This window comes from Manis javanica, chromosome 4 (assembly GCF_040802235.1).
Source record: "Manis javanica isolate MJ-LG chromosome 4, MJ_LKY, whole genome shotgun sequence".
Classification (NCBI taxonomy): Eukaryota; Metazoa; Chordata; class Mammalia; order Pholidota; family Manidae; genus Manis; species Manis javanica.
Window position 1 is genome coordinate 63,914,312 of NC_133159.1, and position 21,988 is coordinate 63,936,299.

The 21,988-nt window shown below is 41.8% G+C and overlaps 1 protein-coding gene across 1 annotated transcript in view; it reads left to right on the top strand.

The window, feature by feature from the left end:
• Positions 1-17,941, top strand: part of ST6GALNAC3 (ST6 N-acetylgalactosaminide alpha-2,6-sialyltransferase 3) — a 614,818-nt gene extending 596,877 nt beyond the window's left edge. The window contains exon 4 of the mRNA XM_073234153.1: positions 17,663-17,941. Coding sequence (XP_073090254.1) covers positions 17,663-17,702 — 40 coding nt within the window. The 3' untranslated portion in view covers positions 17,703-17,941. The remainder of the gene's footprint in view (positions 1-17,662) is intronic.
• Positions 17,942-21,988: the final 4,047 nt, after the last annotated feature.

Genomic DNA, 21,988 nt, shown 5'->3' on the forward strand with positions numbered 1-21,988 from the left:
CATATTTCCTTGTTTATTTTCTTCATATTCTGTTCTCTTTATACCCTCACTAGAATAAATCCTCCATGAAATCTGGAATTTTTCTCTTTTGTTACAAATCTCCGTGCCCAGAACAGAGCCTGGAACATAATAGGTACTTTTATTTTTAAAGTGTGGAATAAATGAATACATATTACAGTATCTTTCTAATGGGAAAAATTAACCTACAAAATAGTATACTGGCATTTTTTAAGTGTGAATATGTGTGTATGTGACTGTGTGTGTGTACAGAGTAAATATAAAAGTAGCAGAAATAATAACAGTGGTCATCTCTAGGTGATTGTAAACAGTTTTTGTATTTTTTTTTCTTATGTTTAATGTCTATAATTCCTAAATATTCTTCAGTTATCATGCATTTGCATGGGGTTCAGGCAAGACCTTACTCCCCAGTGCTTTTATTAGGTCTGCCTAACAGTGTAAAGTGATGGCAAGCCCAACTCTGCATAACCCCCCCAGTTTGCAGGTTATGGCACCCGGAACGTCAGCCACTAAGTCAGTCCCTCTGGCTGTGGTTTGCATGAGGACATAGATAACAACACAAACAGAAACAAGGCCCATACAAATTACACAAGCCTGCAGCCCCTAGCAGAAAGCCTCAGACATGTGGACACTCAATAAAGCTCCATTGAATAGAATGGAATATTACAGGGTTTCTTGTTCACAATAAAATAAGAGGCAGAACACACAGCTTGATGTTCCCATCTTGGAACAGGTCTGAAGTTCTTGCCCTTGGAAAATGACCTCATCAGCCTGTAGAGTTATTGGTTTGAAGAAGATGGAAATCACAAAACGGAAGTAAAGGTAGCCGTGACCATGGCATCATTTCTCTGTCAATTCTGAGGTATCTATTTTCCACTTCACAATGAGGAGTGGGCAAAACAGCTCATCTGGAAAAAAGAATTAGATGCTTCTGAGTTTCGCTTTCCTTAACAATTCTTTAGAGGTACATGACATTCAGCAGCAACCACTGTAATTTTCCCCTTTGCAGCAATGGTAGCCAAATCAGCATTGGTTATGTGATTAAGTGGTAATGCAGAATCAATTGTTTGATGCCATAATTATCAGCTATTCCAAAGAAACTGAACTTATCAATGAGAGTCAGCAAGCCTGATGCATATGATATATCAGGAAGAAAAGCATGAGTTGTGAACTGTGAATACACTTGGGCCTGTACAATTTTCATTATGACAAACTGTTGACCCAAGATAGATTTTCTGACCTGTCTGCTCTGATATTGTTCCGCTAAGGCAATTCCAGTGCAGGCAATGGTAGCTGTTACTGAAACTTGAGAGGAGAAAATGAAACTCACCATTACCAGACTAAGGCAGACCATGTTTTCAAATCAATAATCAGCATTTGTGCAAGTGAGGTTGGAATATATAGAATGAACTGTTCTGATTTGTTTTTATTAAGGTGAAGTGGGTTTTACTGCAGCTGTTATGATCAATTGAAGAGAAAACCATGTAGAGGAAGTTCTACACAGAGTAGGGGAGGAGCTCCTCTCAAGGGCCACTGGAGTCCATCCCACTGGCCTGTTCATGCCAGACGCATGGGGAGCATGGCAATCCTTTCACCAAGAAGGCTTGAATCTGGACGAAAGCAGGGGAAACAGTGCGTGGCCTTAGGAGCTTTGCAGTTGCTGTAAGTTCTGTGTAAATTTCTTGTTCCCATAATCTTACTTAGAAATGTTGTGTGCAGTCACAAAATAAACATTCTTATGGCTGAAGTTGGAATCATAATCATGTTTTCTACTCAAGTTCAGTATAATTACGCACAACCCTGCCTATGGGTAAAAGGGAGGGATCTGTAAACAAAAGATCCAGATTCATGAAGTCAAACTGAAAAACAGATGGGAAAGGCATGATTATTGCACAAACATGTCAATGAGGTACCAGTAAACCAAGTGACTCAAATTTTCTCTCCTTCAGTTTTAGTATGTTTGTGGAGGGAGTAACAGCTTGGTGACAGCAACAGCTTAGTGTAGAAGGGCCTCATTAAGTCCACTGGCACTTATTTGAAGTTTTCTAGTTGGGAGGCATTTTATTTTGACACTCTCTTCCTGGAATGCCTTGCCTTCTGGCACTGCTGTGTCACTGTCTGTGCTGCCCACCCTACACTGAAAGTGTGCCCCACCACCTATCCACCTAGCACTGTCCTGCCTATCTGAGGGACCCCCTCCTACCATCCAGCCCCATGTGTCTTTCCCTGGGCTCCTTAGTCAGATGCCTCTCCATTCCCCAGTCCAGACCCTGCCCTTGGTCTTTGCTCCTAGCCCAGTATTTGCTCCAGGCTCTGTCCTGATGCTCACAAGACATAGAAACCTATGGACTGAAAACCTCCCAGTGCTTCAGTGACTCAGGCTTTGTAAAAGTTAAATGAGATAAATTCATGTAAAACACTTAGCACATGTCTTATGAAGAGTAAGCATTCAATGAACATTACTATTACTATCTTTTTTTATTATAAGGTATTTTAATTTTCTTTTTAGAAACCAATTTCATCCACTTTTCAGTGCATGTGGCCTCAATGGAGCTGATGAAAAACCCGTATTCTTACTCTCCTTTTCCAGATGTAAGCATATGCCGTAAGCAGATGCCCCACTGACCACAGTGATCAGTACAAGGATTATTAGTGTGTCAGCCCAATTTATGAGGTACTATTGGGAAAGAGAAGGCTCCTTTCCACTGGGTTTTCTGAATGTTAAGGTGTAAGCTCATGGCTGCTAATTACTACCAAAAAGAAAAGGCCTTCCTGGAATTGAAGCCAATGCAGCTAAATCTTAAAGAGAGAGGGAGGAATTGATTCCAAATGACAGGATTTGAGCACCTAGATCCAACTGTGCCTGAAAACAATCACTCTGAGTAACAATAGAAAGAGTCCTGATTAAACAAACCCCTCTCCTCCCTGCATCTCCAGGATTTTGAGATCCTCATGGGCAAAGACTTCCCTGCCACAACAGTGCCCACCACTATTAATTATGCAAAGGAGCTGTCAGTGTCTGTTGAGCTAACTTGTGTTTAAATCACCCCAAGCTCTAGCCAGCCCAATACCCTGGAGTTGCATGACCTCAGCTGCCTGGTATTCTCCAGCCAGCTTGTCCTCCTGCTGAGTCAGCCCCTCTGTGCAGGGGAAAGAGCAATGGCCTGGAGGTCATATTTTCTTCCATGTCCTTCCACTGCCTCTACTCACGGAGCTGCCCTGGATATTGAACTGCCCCTGAGGAGGCCCTTGACCCTCCTCTAGGTCCGCACACCATCCAAAGTGATGAAAGCAAGGCTACTGTCTTTCTGCAGACAGTAAGGCTTCAGCCCAGGATAGCTCACTTCTCTCACTTCTCCAGGCACCATCAGATGATTGTTAAGCTGATCATTTTCATTTATCATCACATCCCTTCTGTTCTCCCCAGACTTCCAAACTACCCTCTGGTGTTCAATCTCCCCATACCCTCCAAATCTTTGCTGAAACTTTACTTTGCTCTCTGGCTCTGAATCAGTGACTCTCAGGTGGTCTGTGGACCAGCAGCATAGCATCCCCCAGGAACTTGTTGTAAATGCAGATTCTCAGGCCCTAGCCCAGACCTAAGCATCAGAAACTCTGGTGGGGGGGTTGGGGGTGCAGGCGAGAGGGGAAACAGAAGTCTGTATTTTAACAAGTCCTGAAAGGATTTTGATGCTCTGGCTGGAAGTAGGATTTCTCTCAAAGACACTGCTTTCCTAGCAACTCTTCCAATGATGGTTCTCCAGTCTCTAATTCCGCCCCTACACTCCAGGCACAACGGCAGGGCATGTCCTGCTGCTTGCTCCACCTTGCTGCCCCCAAACCAGTTATCCTGCTTGCTCTCAGACTCAAGGAGTGCAAATCATCAAATCAGGTACCCACCTTCCTGGCTGCTGCCATCTACCAACACTGAGGTCCCTGCTTCTCAGTTTGGGAGCTATAGTACCCAAGGCTCTGACTCTGTGGCCACCTCCGATCCTGTGGGCATTCTAAGCAGCTTTGACATCCCCAGGGAAGACCAAACACTATTTCCTGATGTATTGTCCACCACCCTCCCTCCCAGGGTCCAAACTTAGGCATTATTCTCACCAGTAACAAACACAACCTCCCAGTTCATCCTAGCCTCTGCTTACTCCTGCCCTTCCAGCTCTCTTACTCCGGTTCTCCCAGGGAAGATCTGTGACTCTACAGGTGCGGCCAATCTCCTGACCCCCCACCTTTACCATCATTATTTCCAAATCTATGTCTCCAATCCTCACTGTCTACACATGTACATTTATGACTATCTAGGAAACATCTCTTATTTGGATGTTTAAAAAGCTACCTCAAACTTACCATGTCCTAAAGTTAGATCTTTATTTTATCCTGCAAACTCGCTCTTCTCCCAGTGTTGCCCAACTCAGTAAAAGGCACCACCACCCAGGAAGCTGTTCAAACCAAACCCCAAATTGCCATCTTTAAATTTTTTTCTTTTTAACATACCCTTCTTTCAGCCCTTTGGCAAGTCCTGTGGACCGTACCGTCCACTTACATCCCAGCCTAACCATGCTATCTCCAGTTTCTGAAGCTTCAGTTCGCTCTTGCTTGGACCAATGCATCAACTCCTAATTGGTTTCCTCTTTCCTTATTGTTTCCCAAATTCCGCGCTCCAAACTGCAACCAGAGTGGTCTCAGTGCTTCCATTACTCACTTCACCCATCACTGTTTTCTACTGTAAGGCATCTGGAAAGGCTTAATCTACTGCTGACCTCATATCTTCCTCCCTCTCTGACTTAATACATTTTAGCCCCACAAACCTCCTTTCCGTTCCTTCACCACATCATTTTCTATCATGTCCAAGGTCTTTGCAATGTACCCCTCTCTGCCTGAAACCCTCTCCTCCCACATATGATTTTGACTATCTTCCTGTCATGGTTGAGATCTTATGTTAAATAACATACACTCAGAAATATCTTCCCTAATACTCTAATTAAAGTAGCTCCCATTCCCCTAGGCACTCCCTATTTCAACTCCTTATGTAGTGTGTTTGTAGTACTTCGCAATACAAAAATGTGTTGTTGCAATAAATCTCTCTCACCATCCCCACACACCAAAGCAAATGAAAGCTCCATGAGGTCAGAAACTTGGCGCATACAGTTCACGCTGTATTTCTTAGATATAGGAGAGTGCTGTAAACAAGAGCCTCAATAAGTATTTGTTGAAAATAAAGTCAATAAAATTAAATTGAAAATGGCCTGCAATTTAATTTCATACTGACAGATGAACGTAGTTCACTTCCAGAACAGTGACATGTATGAATAAGATTTCAAAGAGCATTTTGGCTATGTCATAGAATAAGCTTTCAAACACGTTGGAAACACCCATTTTCCCACAAACCTAGTGATCATCTGAATGTTTATGCTCATACTTCAATTTAACAGCTATAAGTAATTTTTTGTTTCTATGTTAGGGTAAGGACAGCTGTCCAGCAACATGTTGGCTGGCATGATTTCTAACACAACACAGAATGAGATAGTGCTGCATATAATTGTTTTTAAAGAACCCACAGTTCAGATATTTTACTACTTGATCCAAACTGGAACAGTGTTATTAGACATGATCTTTGCACTGTATACCAATATGACAAGGTTTATTTTAAGTAAAACCAACACCAGGATTGTTGAAAGAACATTTTAAGGGTGCACAACCCACCAAGCTGGTCAAGGGTGGCATGCCAAATATTGGTTAGCAGCCACCACAGTTTTAATATGTCATTCTTAAACATTTATCTATAGAAACATAAAAAGTGACTGATAAATTGTTGGAAATCATTAGCTAACAACTGACAGAGCTTTGCCGGGGCCGTATGCAGACTGGAATTGTACTGTCTCTTTAATCACTGTTTAAATTTACTCTGTAGTATATGTGTTAAGCAGTAGTAGGACATGCTTGACAGTATTTATTTTATTTGGAACCCCTCAAAAATATAAAAACAATGGGCAGAAGGCAATTGCCATTTACATCAGAAAGATGCATTCTTGTTAAAAAATTATATCTTATAAAAAATAGTGTAAAGCTCCCATTGTAACTTTCTCCTCTTCCTTTGATTCCCTAACTCTAAATACTATCACCATCACCAGGTCATCCAGGCTAAAATCTTGATTCCATCTGAATGTCTCTCTCCCTGTTGCCTCTTACACACAGATTTCTTCCACTCCATGTGTCCCTACCTTGGGCTTTTTTTCTAGCATTGCAAAAATCACCTAATTAAATTACTCCCTGTCTGCTGTATCCAATTACCTCTATTTTCAGCATTGAGGATTGGGAAGTGGAGGGTGGTGTGTTGCACAGACAGGATTGAATCCCCAAAGACATGGACAGGAATTGCCTAACACTCTTATAGCCTCATTAAAATGTAAGGTCAGAGGACCCAGGGGAAAAAGCCTGTGCTCTTGCCTTGAGAAATTCATCACTGGATGATCAGATCATCCGGGTCAGGTAATCATCAATGAAGAAAAACTTCATGAAATAGAACAGAAGCTTCTACTAACATGCCATGGGAGGTGAGGTACCGCTCCCATGGGAGGCGAGGTACCACTCCCCTATGTTCCCTCTGCACCTGGCCACAGCTTTATCAAGAACCTACCTGCTACATTTATGGAGCTTATGTAGTTAAGCTTTGTCTGACTCACTTGAGGCCAGTTACCTACTTTAACATCATTTTATTCCTGGTTCATATTACAAATGTCTAATACCTAACGGGAGCATAGGCAAGCACCTGTCATGTAATAGGCAGGCCGTAACTCTTTGGTTAACCAATCAATTAATTACTGGATTATTGATTAATTGACCATTGTTCACAGGGCTGGAGGAGATGGCATCACGGACTTAATAACCTACCCTTTCAGGTACACAGAAACCATGGAATCAAGAGTTCCAAATAAAACTTGAGTAGCTGATTACCTCAGTACTATATTGTGAGAGAGGCATTAGTGTTTTTAAAACCTTCATTTTCATATGTCAGGACACATATGCTGCCTAATGTAAGGTCTTAAGTCTCTCTGTTTGTTCTGTGCTTCTTCAGAGCCCTGTGGTTGGTACTTTAGGCCTGGACTTTGAGTCAAACCAAGCAGTCTTGAAAATCTGAGGCTCCTTAATGAGCCAGCAGAAGATATTTCTTTGCCATCTAACCATATCCACCCATAGCTCTTTCTGAAACTTTATTGAGCACATACTGTACACCAGGCACTGTAGTCATCCCTTTAAGTGGATCATAGCACTTACTCATCTAAACATACCCACAGGTGGGTTTTATTATCATTCAGAATTTATAGACAAGGCAACGAGGTTTAGGAAAGTTGAATAATTCGCTTAAGGTCACAGAGCTAGTAAGTACAGAGCAGGAGGAATTCTAAACCAGCTCTGCCTAACCCATAGCCATGTTTCAAGCACCATGATATTCTGCTTTTGCAGCAAAGGTGAAGGTAAATTGAGAACAGAGAGGGGAAATGGACAGCTGTTTTGCTAACAATGCTCCCAGGCAGTGGCAGCATCATCAGCCTGACTAGGGTGAACTTCAGTGTTCAGGGGAACAGCAAGGACCCTACACTGGGCGGGTCAACAGCGGGTCCCATATGTTACTTGGTTATGTCTGCTCCAAACATGAATGTATGTACTGCAGGGAACAAAAGGAGTAAGACACAGTGCCTGCTCTGGAGAGTGTCTCAATGTGAAAATGCGACAAAGTGTTTAAAATGCTCAGGGAACACTGGGAACCATCATTTGGTCCAGTCTGGAGTCTGAGAAGCCAATGACTAGAAGTTAGGAATCGAGAGAAAAGTAAGGAGTTTCAAAGCTAAAAGAACAGGAAAAAACTTAGAGGAGTTGAAATCATATACTGGAAATAAAACCCTGAAAATACCTGAGCATCACTCAAGAGCACAAAGTGGAAATAAGGGAATGAGCAGACGAGTAGGGTGAATTTTCCTGGGGTGGTACAGTTTTATACCTAGCATTCCAACTAAATGAAAGGTGACAACTACTTCACACTCAAAAGTAGCTTGGTTTGGTGATAAATTATGTGACTACCCTGCAATCACTCTACAAAGGAGGGCACAGAGCAAAATAAACCCAAATCATAGAGAGTCACTTATTTCATACTGAGAAGTTTCTTAAGTAATTTAGGTTTACCACTGATATAAGGAGATGATTTTAGGTAATAAAAAATCTTCAAAAATTTTTAATGGTTAGATGCATATTTCAATGTACATTGGGGGAGAACATAGCATATTGGACTCATGACTTCATGGATATTACTACCTTGGATGGACTAAAATAGTCATTCCCTGGTGACCCATCCTGCCTGGGCCTGGTGTGTAGAGGCCCAGGGCTCTGTCAAGGATGCTCCAGACCCTGAACAGCTGAAACTCCTCTCGCAAAGCTCTGGAAGGTTGGAGAGAGCTCGTGATACAGGTCAGTCATATGGATTCTCCTGAGTGATTTTTATGGATATCAACGTGTTCTTCTCATCAGTACCCCAAGTAAGACTTTCAGCAGGATGAGACCGAGGCAACAATATGAAAAGTCTATGAATGAAATGAAGTGAAAATGGCTGAAATCTAGGAAATGCTACAGTAGGAAATGGGGGACTTTCCAGAGGCTTCTTCCAACTTTGCTCTCTGGCTTAAAACTCTTCACTCTAGCCAAGGCTGGAGTTAAGGAAGCAATGCTGAAAGGAGAAAATCTAGGAAGAAAAGTGTTGTTTTCATAATTCAGATAAGCGGTGGTGAAGACTTGAAACTGAAAAGGTAGTGGTGGGGTGGAGAGGATGCAAATTTTTGAGATACATTGAGGAGCTAAAATCAATGAGAGCTGGTGATTGAGCAGAAGTGGGAAAGAAAAAGAATTTTAAAAATTGTCTAGTTTGACTCTTTGGTCTCTGACTCAGACAGCTGGGCAGAGAGTGGTTTCATCCCCCAAGACCAGAACTGTAGGAGAGCAGCAGGTGTGGGGCGGAGGGCAGCAAATTCACCAGTTCTCCAGCTACGGCGTGACACATGGAAGAGGGAAGCAGAGGGCATGTCCAGAAAAGAGCGTCAAATTTAGATGAAGGAGCACTTGGTTCAAATTTCAGTTTTGTTACTTCTTCTGGAAAATGTGCATAATACATTAGAAGATTGTCGTGAGAATTAAATGAGAGACTATGTGTGAAAGCACTTTGTAAATTGCAAAGTGTCAGTTGTTATTTTGAGGTAAATAACAGAAGTGATAATGAATTCTAAGAGTTTAGAGATTGTAAGGCTCAAAGGCACACTTAGGGAGGTAGGCCGCACGGTCTGTTTCTAGGGCGCTGCACATAAACCACCTCCCACAGATGAGAATCTATCTCAGTTTTAAAAACCTCTAGAGAAAGTAACCTTATTAATCCATTCTGGAGTTTTAAAATTTAAAAATTAGCCTAGTTTTATAGAGCTCTGACTCCTTTTGTTCTATATCATTGGATCCCTTATATTCTTGAAAACCCCTCATAGGACTCTCCGTCTTTTCTTCAGTAGGCTACAGGATATCTTATTTATTATATTACCTGTAAACTATTGAATGTATATGTTTCTCAGAGTAACCAGATTAAAGAAATAACAATTCCCCTCCTCTTTAAGTCCTTTTTTGGAAAAGCTTGTTACAAGTAAGGAAGGCTTATTGCACACAGCTTTTTTTTCAAGACTAAACACCAAGTTTGGCCACTTATAATTTATTTGAGTTTCAATCAGTTACAAGCCATCCTAGCTTTAGTTCCTTAATCTCTCAAAGGTTGGTGCAGTGATGTCTCACACACGGTCGCAGGTGAAGGGTGGAGTTGGGGTGAGCAGGAAAACTAGGCAAGGGGCACCGTGGGACTGAAAGCACGGGCCAGGGGCAAACCCCTGCACTACTTCAGGAAAGTGTATTCTGTGTTATCTTATTTCACCTTCCCCACAGCCCCACGAGGCACATTAGCACATGCAATGTCACCAAATCAGAGATGGGAGAGAGCAGACATGGAATGACCAATTGTTCAAGATCTTATAGCTAATTGGTGGTGGTATCTAATCCTGGACCTTCTAACTCTGATCATGCATCCACTCATCATTAAACATGTTCTTTTAAGCACTTAATATATATGATGCATTAAATGCTTGAGGCAAAAAACACTGAAGAAGAAAAATGCACATTCTGTCTTCCCTTACTGCCTTCTCCACCACTGAGCAGAGCTGACAGTCTGTAGGAAGAAAAAAGTAGGTAAGGTCCTCAAGATTTAGGTCTTATTTCCATACCATCACTGCTCCAACCAAAGGTTGTCAGAATCTGGTTATCTGTTTGCTTCACATATTACAAGCTTGGGAAAACCTCACTTATGAGTCATGTGGAATATTGGAAAATTTTAATGAATTCAGAAAAAAATTGTTTCCTGCATGTTATAGCTTGAGGCAAACACAACAAGTTATCCAGCCAGTATCTTACCAATAAAACACTCCCTATATTTCTTGTCAATAGACTCCAAATTTATATGGAACAGAAAAAAAACCCCTCCAATTTCCCAACTCCCATATAGCTCTTGGATGGCTATTTGGTCCTGTTCTGACCAAATATAGGGAAGTAGAAATCTATTCAGTTAAGATTTTAGGAAACTTATTGTTTTCCTGATAAAAAGGGACAGACTCATCTAGCATTTCTCTTTGCCCTTTACCCTCCTTTATTCCATCCATGCACCCCCTTCTAACCCCATTTCTTCCTGGAATTGGGCATGATGCTCAGAGGAGAAAAATCTACCATGAGAGCATAAGGAAGAAAGTAAAGCAGTAGAATGTCAAAGCAGCAAAGTGGGTGAAGCCTGCATGTTTAATGGCATCTTGGAGCCACCCTGCAGCAATAGAAGTTCTGCCACAAAACTCAGTACACTGAGAAAAATAGAACTCTTCTGTCAAGCCACTTAATGTTAAATTTCTGTTATATGCAGCCAGATGCAGTTACCAATGTATTTGCAGCCTTTGTCCCATTATCAAGGAGGGGCACCAACCAGTATCTTTGCCATAAAGGAACATTGCCAAATGTCCCAGAGCAGGCTGAGCTTTGTTTTTCTTTCTGCACTATGTTAGCAATTTGAAAGCAATGAATGGGAATAATCTATAGCAGTAAGTGTTCTTAAGTGACTTCTTTAAAATTTCTATTGATATGGCTGCTACTTCACAATTTTAGGGGTACTGTAGACATCCCTAGGGGGTTTGGGGTGACTGGTCAGAACTGTTCCCCATGTGCCTTTACCCTATTTGTGTCATGTTCTACTGCTATGACATACATAGAGTTTGTATACTTATGTGTGGGTGTATATAAGATATCAGAAACATGTATTTTAGAACAGATGCCTATGTAGTCTGATGATGGGAATGCAAAACAGATTCTCTTTGAGATTAGTCTATTTACATGGAGTAATAGAGTCACACCGTCTGGATGCAAACACAAGTCAGCTTTAAAGTCTTGGTCCTGCTGGGATCCAGTGGAAAAGAGAATGGAGGGTCCCTGCCAATGAGGAAATTAAAGACTCAAGTTTCTCATCACTCCAGGCAGGGTGTGTAGTGACCCACTGGTGGGCATTATTCTGAAAGCCATAGATACTCTTAGATCTGGATTGTATCGTTGGTGGGTCCCCACTGGTATGAAAGCAGCATCATGGGCTGACTGAGTGTCCTGATTCCTCAGGCTATCCTAAGAGTTGGCGATAGCACCCTCCCCAATAGGGCCAGGCAGGAGTCACCCTCACCCTAAGAAGCAGCAGAGCATGCAGAGGTCCAGCTTCTTGTTTCAGCAGTGAAACCAGGTGTACATGTATTGTACTGACAGGTATCAAAAGTGGCCAGTCATTCTAGAGTTGGAGACCCCAGACTAATGTAACTAATTCTCCAGTCTTTTAAAAACATATACCTAAAAGCCATCACACATTGCTTTGCAAAAATACCATCTGCACCAAAGTTCAAACTGGTGTATAAAGCTTTGGTTACAACAGCTGGTTACCCAAGGCTTAAAACCTTTTCCTGCTCTTCCAGGGGTCAATTTGAAGAGAAAAAAAGGAAAGAGGATTTCTGTACCTTCTTACCAAGACAGCACTTAATAAAAATTAAGGAGCACTAAATGAACCTTTTCCAGATTTCCAGTGAAATAAAAAGTCATCACTTCAAATCAGAGAAAAATTATTTTCACTCATTTATTTATTGCATGCTGTTATTATCCAGGCTGGTACTTTTAGTTATATCCATTGATTATATAGTTCATTCCTCATTGTGCCCCTAAAGATTTTGCACCATGCAGGTCCACATGGCAAGTTTTTACCCTAGCCTGAACTTCCCAGCCAGCCAACATGCTTCCAGACTGTTTCTCTCTCCTATACCTCTCTTTCCTTTTATCCTACTCTTCTTCCATTCAACCTACTTGCTATCAAACATCTTCCAAATGTAGACAGAATAGAAACTAATTTTACTGTCAGCATAAGCAAAGCAAATAAGATGAGCAAAGCAAATAAGATGTAAATCCTCTGCCAAAGTCATATAGTGCATACCAAAGCCCTGTTTTGTAATCAATTTAAAAATGATCTACTGTTTGGTATGATTCATGACACTGTATTCCTTCCATTAACTCAGAGTTAATTATCTGACCTCTTCTTTTCACCACCTGAAATCCTCAAATTGAGTCCAGCATTCTAAGAGGCCCTATTTCTCTCTGCTGTGATCAACAGCCACCATTATTGTATTGAGATTCACAGACAGTCACCACAGACCAAAAGCATCCCACCAGCCGCTTGCCTGGTGCTCATATATGACCAGTGAGGGCTGCATAGAGTTCCCAAGATACAGGCACCTTCCCAGATCATCGAGTTTTATGTATCAGCATAAAACTGCATGAAAACTTTAGGTGGAAAGATGGTTGAGCAGCTTTGAAAATAACATTGTAAGGGCTGAAATTAATCTCTAGAGGTAGAACATTTCATAACCCAAAGCTCTGGCTGGGTAATTCCTTTAATCCATTTAAGCTTCCCTATCTCCAAGTCTCTCCCTTTCATTTAGATGTACCCATTTGGTTGTCTGGAGTTAATTTTCTCAGCACTTTTCTGTTTCCTTTTTCCTTCCTTCCTTCCTTTCTCCCTCCCTCCCTCCCTCCCTCCCACCTTCCTTCCTTCCTTCCTTCCTTCCTTCCTTCCTTCCTTCCTTCCTTCCTTCCTTCCTTCCTTCCTTCCTTCCTTCTTTTTTCTTCTTATTCTTCTAATCTCCAATTTCTTCAAATTTCATACCCTACATGACATTTACTAGTAGTATTCCCAATTTAAGTCCAAAAGTAAATTTAATTTCCTATTTGCTAATGGTAAGTACACAATGTTGCCAGAATGTCTTTCTAACATGTAAATCTGTTCATATTAGTCTGCTGCACAAAATTATTTGGCTGCCCTTATTACACAGTCAGAATAAAATCAAACTCCTTATCAAGGATTTGACTTAGTTATTCAATCAAACAAATGTGTTTTTACTGAGGGACGTGTGTGCCAGGCATAGTTCTAGTACACAGAGATATTACACAAGATATCAACTACCCTCCTGGAATGTACATTCTAGTGTGAGAGTGATGCAAGAAAAAAATCAGTGAGTAATATAACTTCTGATTTAAACTATGGAGAAAATAAAGAAGAATAAGGGAGAGTGGCTGGGGAAGGGGGAATCATTAGTTAAATGATTAGGGAAGGTCTCTCTGAGGGCATGACATTTGACTTGAGACCTGAATGACAAGATTAATAAACTCAAGATTAAAATGTTGTTTACCTATGAACTAATTTATTCCTTTATATATGGATTTTACTTTATAATAATTTTTCATTTTATAATAATTTTTCATTTCAAATAACTCTAAATGACAGTCTAATGGTGTTTCTTTCTAAAAGCTGCTCCTTTGTAGACTGGATTTTTGTACTGTGTGTCCTCTAAATTAATAGTCTTACAGTCAGAGAAGAGCAAATCTCTTCCAGGTAGTCCTACTGCTACTCAAAATATTCACCTTAAGGGACTGACACCCCCAAGTATTGTAAGACCTTGGACAACAGGGCTTCCCTCTTATAGAAAATTAGAACATCTAATATCCAAGAGCCCTTCCAATTCTGAAATGTCTAAAATATCATGATTCCATTATGAGTCCTATGTTTATGATCTACAGAAAACTAGCACCTAAATTGACAAAATCCATTAGTCTATGAGATAATGTTTTAATGGCATGAGGTAATTAATAATAATTGATAGATTTACCACATTTTCAAAATTAATTAATGGCTTACTTTTTCTAGATCTACTACGTATGGTAAGATGCATAATGGTTTAATGTTAGTGCTTTGATTCCTTTTGAATTCCAATGGTTGCATTTTTAGAAGACCTAAGGAACGGCCTTGTCTTTGCGATTATAAATGAGATATAAAAGGAAAACTGAATAATAATAGCTAACATTTACAGAGGTCTTATTAAAAACCATGCTCTAAATCTCTACTTATACAAATTAACTTAGCCCTCACCACAACACTGAGATAAGTTGTTATACTCTTTTTACAGATGAGGAATCAAGGCGTGGTCATTCAAATAGTCCAACACCATTAAATGAGGGAGCTGGGATTTGATCCCCAGCAGTCTGATATCAAAGGTTATATTTTTAATTACTACACTATACTATACTTTAAAGTCCTGTACTGAAGACCTTAGCTAGATAAAGGCAAATTCACACTTAACAATTGGGCTATGAAACAGAGAGAAGAACTGTAACAGCTGTTACAATATTTTAGGATAAATATGAATATGTGGCTTAGAAGACATTCTACTCTGAGAATCTGGTAAAGGGACCTCTCTCCACTAAAAGAAATAATATTCTCTTTAGAGTACAGGGCAACTATATTGTGTAATGCTCTTTGGTAAGTCATTATAGGCAAGTGAGAGGAGGCGTAGGAATGGACTCCACATACCTCTCTACGACCACAGTGCAGGGGAGAGATCAAGAGCACAGGGCAACTCAAAGCACATACAATAATACCAACAGCCAGCTTCAGGGGCACGGGGCACTGGGGAAGGAGTTAAACTCATGTTACATTAAAATTAGCTAAATCTATGCTCAATGTCAGATTTGAAGAGCACAACTTAGTGAAGATTTGCACACTAGACTCATGCCATGTAACAACAAAATGTGACTTCAGGTACCACATTAGGTGTGTGTCCAACAAGCATTATGAGAAAATGAGGCTGGTAGTCATGTGTATGCAAGAACTGGATGCAAAATTCACATAGGGCTTTCTTTTGTATCCATAAAAGAAAGTGAGATCCCGAGAAATAAAGACTACAATACACAGCACATGCTCTGATTGTAGGGACTCCTTTTATTTTTCTTCTTTAATAGGGAAAGAAAATTCTCTCCACCTGCTGAAAAGAGGAATAGCATTAGGTCCATTACAATAACTCACAGCAAGACCCATAGGCTCTGAGATTCAGACTATTATTGTTCAGTGAATAGACACTAATGGGAGATTTTTAGAGGTGGGGTTACTGCCATCACTCTGGCTATTACTGACCAGTGGCTTGGGCTTATGAATGGCAAAGCCTCATAGGGAGCTTCTCACTGTCTAACTCTTGACTTTGAAAGGCCACCTTTTAACTATTCCCCCGTGTTTTTCAGAGGTCCGCAGTCCACTCTTACACATGGACTTTGCCCACGTTATTTTGTTGCAGCTATAAATGTATGTTTTCTTTGCTGTGTGTTCAAGTCAATTTTATAAGTAATCTTTACTATGTGCAAGGCATTTGAGATGGGACATTAGCAGCATACAAAGATGAAAAAGATAGTCTTTTGATTTCAGATAGTCTCTGAAAATCTGATTTAAAAACAAAAAAGCACATTTAACTATAATACAAGGCAAAGGGAATCATTCTGAACACATTCCAAGGGACAAGTATTGGGAATCCTTACAATGTAGTCTATCACATGGAAGTGGGAAGCGTCAATCTTATGCAAGCAACAGTCAACAGCCCTAGCTAAAGTGAGCAGAAAATGGGTTTAATGGAAGGATATTGGGTAGTTCATAAAATCTATAGGAAAGCCAGGAATGGAGGCTTTGTGGGCAAAAGCCATGTACCCAAATCAGATACATCAGAGCTGGTCTGATGAAGATATCTACTGAGCAAGAGCTCCATGAATGCTATGACACGCACTGCCACCCTTGGAGAGTGGACACAGCATTCTGGTCCAGAACCACAATCCACAGTCTCTGAAAATTGGATGCTGCTGCTGTCAGTCTGACCAGAGCAGAGTTCACAGAGTCCCTGCTTCTCCACGGCCCCAGCCTGAGCTGCAAGCCTGGAGCGACTCAATCTCGTTATCAGAATTTGAGTCATGTGCCTACACTGTAACCTCATGGGTCTGGGAAAATAATCATGATATTTTCAGTTTCTCTAGTAGGATCCAGCTCTTTATAATTTGATCAGGGTAGTGGGTGGTTCACAGACATATGAAAGATACTGAGATGCTGGGAGGCCAAAACTCAATGCAACATCCACCACCTGGACTAAGTAAGCTATGTTGGACACCTGTTTAAGGGGATGAGCTATGCAGACAGCCCAATTTGCCTTGCATGTCCTCTTTCCTTTGTTCAGTGAGATAATGCTTTTTATCACCTGTTATCATCCTAAGTTCCCTTTTATCTTAGAGCATTTTGCAGTCTCCTTGGTGCGATAGTTTGAGCTGGGGACTCCTAGGATTTATTTAACCACGGTATTTTCATTTGTACTCAGGATTATAAACAAAGCTACAGTGAAGGACCAAATTCTTAATGATAGGGAAAAATAGCAATTCTTTCAATTAGATGAGAGTATGGAAGAAAAACATATTATCATTAAAACATGTATTTTCAAAGAGGTAGCTGGAGGTAACTCATAGAGATAGAGAGTTCCTCTGACAACCAAGATATATTTGAGACAGTAGAAATAAAGGTGACATGATCAGTTATGTGTTTCCTGACAGTGAACAATATTCAGTGCAATAAATTTAGGGATACAGAATGATTTGAGGCAATGGAAAAGTGCAATAAAGGGAAAAACTTCATTCAAGCATTTTAAAGATAATATGGAAAAGGTTTCCCTAAGAGGCTCTGACTCACCAATAGACACTCGATTTCCTTTGACCATTAAGTGGAAAAACTTTGATAATTAAAAGAACCTTCAAGTCAAATGATCACACAACACAAATGACTGAATAGAAGATGGAAGGCATTCTCTCTGAAATTCAGACTCATACAAATGCCTACAGGATACTTGGATACTCCCAGATACATAAACACTCAGCAATTCCCAACTGACTTTGTCATCTTCTGGGCAATTCCTGTTCCCTTTTTAATAGTTGCCACTCAGTGAGTGATGTCCCTGTATCCCCAGGTAACCAACCAGGAAGTACAATGTCACCAGCAAGTCTTCCCCTGCCTAACCTTCTACATCTAATCAATCACAATGTTCCTCACACTTTAGGTCCTAAGTATGTTTTCAATCTGTCTGCTTCCTTCTTTCCTCATCACAATCACTCCAGCTGAAACCTTACTCTTCTCTTCTCACAGGAATCGCCACGCCATCTCCCACTCGCCTCTTCGGTTCTAGACCTGCTGCCCTCAGAGCCATCCTCCCTGTAGTCAGAAGGGCCTCTGAACACAGATCTCATCATGCCTCTTCGACGCATGGATTTGTGGATTTAGATGAATCTGGTTTTGAATTCTGACTTCAGTGACTAGTAAGATGGTCTTGAGCAAGTCACTCAACCCCTAAACCCCAGAATCATTTTTAAATGGAAAATATGCTTTTTCAAATGGAGATTGCTCCAAGGAGTAATGAGAAAATGTGTTGAAGCTATCCAGCATAGTAACCAACATAAAGTAAATATTTCAATTAAATTTTTTCATAATCGTTATTAAGAATAAAAGTCTATTTGGTGTGGATTCTCAGAGGAGAATTCTTATACAAAGCAGATTTTTTTAAAAATAAAGAAACACAAAGGACAATGGATAAAGAATTATCTGCATTCCATAAGGAGTACCATGCAGATAATGATACCCTTGGAATTTCTCAAGGGGAAAGGGGTTTGTTTACTTCTCGGTGGGAACCATATGCCAGTGCAAAAAAGCTCCTCTGAGATGCATGAGGAGTGACAGTGGCAACAGCTGTGGCACCATTAAATGTTTTACAGGTATTCATTCATTTATGTATTCATCAAACATTTATTAAGCACCTACCATGTGCTTCATGCTTCTTGCTGGGAATACCAAGAATAGAATCCAAAGTATGCTTGTAAAAAAAAATTCACATTTCAGTGAGAAAATCATACTTTAACATGCTTTGTATGATCAAAGAACAGTACCCCACATCCTTTGACACCTAGACGACCCTCCAACAAATGGGGAAGGAACTGAAGGGAGTGACAAGAGTAGGAAGGAAAGGGAGGAGAAAGAAAGGTCATTGGAGATGGAGGAAGCACCATAGTAGGAAATGTATCCCCCAGACACGGGAGAGACCCTGACTGAGGGGTCCGCGATGAGTCTTCTGATGGAGTTAAGCATGTGCATCTGCTTGTGGCAGGCCCTCGCTTTGCACCAAATCACAATAATAAGGTTAGTACTATCCTCTGAACCTCTATTCTCTTGATCATTGGTCTCTACAATACCCAAGTTTAATTTACTTGGAAGACCAGCACTCCTTCAGTCCCTCCTCCATCACAATGCACACACACGGCGAAATTAGCCCTTCTTCTGGAGACTCTGTCCATCTACTTCCACCTGCCCAAACACACTGAAAGACGCAGTGGCTTGTCGCTTGCTGGAGGGACAGCAGAAGCCAGGAAGAGAGGAGTTAAAGGCCACATTTTGATCAGTTGAGTTACATCCTGGTGCCAAACAAGGATTTTCCAGACTCTCAGTGCCTCACAGGGAAGGAGAATATGTCAACTCTGATTGTCTCTCTCCTTCCCTCTCCTTCTCTCTGTCTTTCCCCCTCATCCTTTCTTCTCCATACCACCCCCTCCTATTTCTATTTAATCACCCAAACTATTGTTCAAGAAAACCAAGCTCTTCCCCACAAAATTTCTTCCTTTATGTTTCTGCCTCAGTTACTTGTGGCATTCTCTTCAGGCCAGTCACTGACAGCCCCAGAGAAAGGACGGAATATGGCTCCCTCAGTTCCCATTCCATCACCTTCCCAATGAGACCTTCGGGCTCCCTGGCTTCCTTACTGATTCTGGAGTCATGCTACCTGAATTGGAATCCCAGTTCTACCCTCCCTGTGAGGCCTTTGAAGAGTAACTTAACCTCTCTGTGTCTCAGTTTCTTCACCTGTAAAATGAGAGGAATCATAGTATCTACCTGAGGTTTATTGATTAAATGAATTGCTATATATAAGGCATTTAGAATAATGCTAGTATATAGAAAATGGTAAATACTATCATTTTACCTAGGAAGTAAGCACACTTCACCAAGGTAGTCATTAACCTTCCCCAAGAAAAGTTCCACATCTTTGGAGGAAAGGGCACTTCCCAGTTGGCACAGTGTTGGATTTGCCCCCTAGGTGAGCTATTGCAGCCCACCCCCACCTTATGCTGAGAAAGCTTGGGCTGTTCCTGCCCCACCTGAGCTTGGCTCCCCAATTGATTCTTGAGGCTGACTCTGACTTCTTGGTCTCAGACTGATTCAAAGTACCTTAGGCCCAATCATGAGGGCCGCGGGTCATAGGAGGGAGTTTGGATTTGACTCAAGGTAATGGATATGCACTAAAATACTTAACGGAGGAAAATGGTGACCGAATTTCCATTTTAGAGAAGGAACTCTGGCAGCAGTTCATGCAGATACATTGGACTGGAGGTAGGAGAGGCTGGAAGCAGGGAGGTCATGTAATATGCTGTTGAAATTGTCCAAGATGATGAGATGGCGAGGGCTGACCTCAAGCATGGCAGAATAAATGGACTTCTGAAGTAGACACATCTGAATTTGGATATAGAAGGGAAAGGTAGTAAGTTTTTAGCTTATGTGGCAGTGCTATTTGAGACAGGAAATAAAGAAATCAAATTAGCTCCCCATTTGAGCATGTTAAGCTTGAGGTGTCACTGGATCAGGGGCGTATAGTAGGCTGTTAGGAATATGGGTCTGCCTATTGGTAAGAAGGTCTAGGAGATAGACCTAGGTGACATCACAGCGTAAGTGAGGGCCAAGTCATCAAAACAGATGAGATTGACCAGGAACAAGGTACAGAGCAGGAAAGAAAAAGGACTAATGAAACTCTAATGTCCAAGATGGATGACAAAGGTCAAGTGCAGGGTACAAGAAAGCATGTCCAGGGAGGCAGCAGGGGAATCAAACCGTGTGGTATCACAGAATTGAGGAGATGAGGAAATCTCAAATCCATTCATCTGACCCAGCACTCATAGGTCAGCTGCTGTGTGCCAGGCACTACTGCAGGTGCTAAAACACAACTGCAAAACAAACAAAAAGAAAGAGGAATAGTATCTGCCCTCATGGAATCTTATTCTGGGATTGACAGGTAAGGAACATGTAGGTAGTGATACATGCTGTAAAAATATGTAGAACAGGCAAGGGCATTCAAAGTAATGGAAGAGGGTGCTGTCTTAGATAACCAGGTTCAGGGAGGGCGCCTTTAAGAAGTAGCATTTACACCAAGATCCGAATAAAAATAAGGAGGGAGCCATGCAAATATCTGGAATAATATTCTAGGTGTTGTGCCACAGCACATGCCAAGGCTGTGAGGCAGCAGCCTTGAACTGTTTGCAGAGGGCAGGTAGGCCGGTGCACTGCTGTGTGGTGAGGAAGAACATGTAACAGCAAATGAGGCCAGAGAGTTGGCCTTGGGCCAGACATGCGGGGTCCTGCTGAGAGGTCAAGTGTGATGACTGACAGCATGCTATTGGATTCAACAATTAACAGAGCATTGATGACCTCACAAGAGCAGTTGGGTCAAGTGCTGTGGAAAGAAGCCAAGTAGACGGCAGGAGCTTAGAAGTGGGCAGCACAGGAGAAGGGCGGGGCTGCTAGTGGAAACTCTCAGGGTGGGTATCGACAAAGCACAGGAGAGAGAGGAGCCTGATGGCACTGCAGGGCTGAGACACAGGATTTTTTTTAAGATGGGAGAAACCCCGACAAAAAGGAGGATTCCAGAGAGAAAGAGGGTGAATCACGGATAAACGAAAGCTGGGTAGACAAAAGGATGAGATCTGAAGCACAGCGCAGTGAAGCCTCGGGGAGGAGGAGGAAGAGGCCGTGTGTGCAGCTGCCGCGTGCAGACGTGGCGGCAGAGAGGCAGCTGAGGAGCATGCGAGTGCCAAGTTCCCCTGAGCACAGGGGGCAAAGGCCTGTGCTGACGGCAGGAGGATGTGGGTACAAGCAGAAGCCTGGAAGGGTGAGGAAAGGGTATCTGGAGAGTTAAAGGCCACATTTTGATTAGTTGAGTTACATCCTGGTGCCAAACAAGGATTTTCCAGACTCTCAGTGCCTCACAGGGAAGGAGAATATGTCAACTCTGATTCTCTCCTTCCCTCTCCTTCTCTCTGTCTGGGAGGCGGCTGGGAGAGTGGCAGCCCACACAGGAAGCACCGCCACAGGCAGGCAGCCCAGGACAGTCTGAGGCCTCTGCATCCGGTGAGGGCGGGGACAGAACCCGGGAGCCCTGGGCTGGGAGTCAGGCCGGAAAGGACCCCAGAGGGTGAATGCAAGGAGATGAGAGATGAATAGGAACCACCTGGGACGTTGATGCCTACCCGCTAGTGCCAACCCCTAGACGGAAGGAAGTGGTGGTCATCAAGTCCACACAGTGCAATCTCTATGCATTTAGCGGTGCATATGCACAGCTAAGTAAATCCAGATACAACCTAACCATATCCAACTACTTCC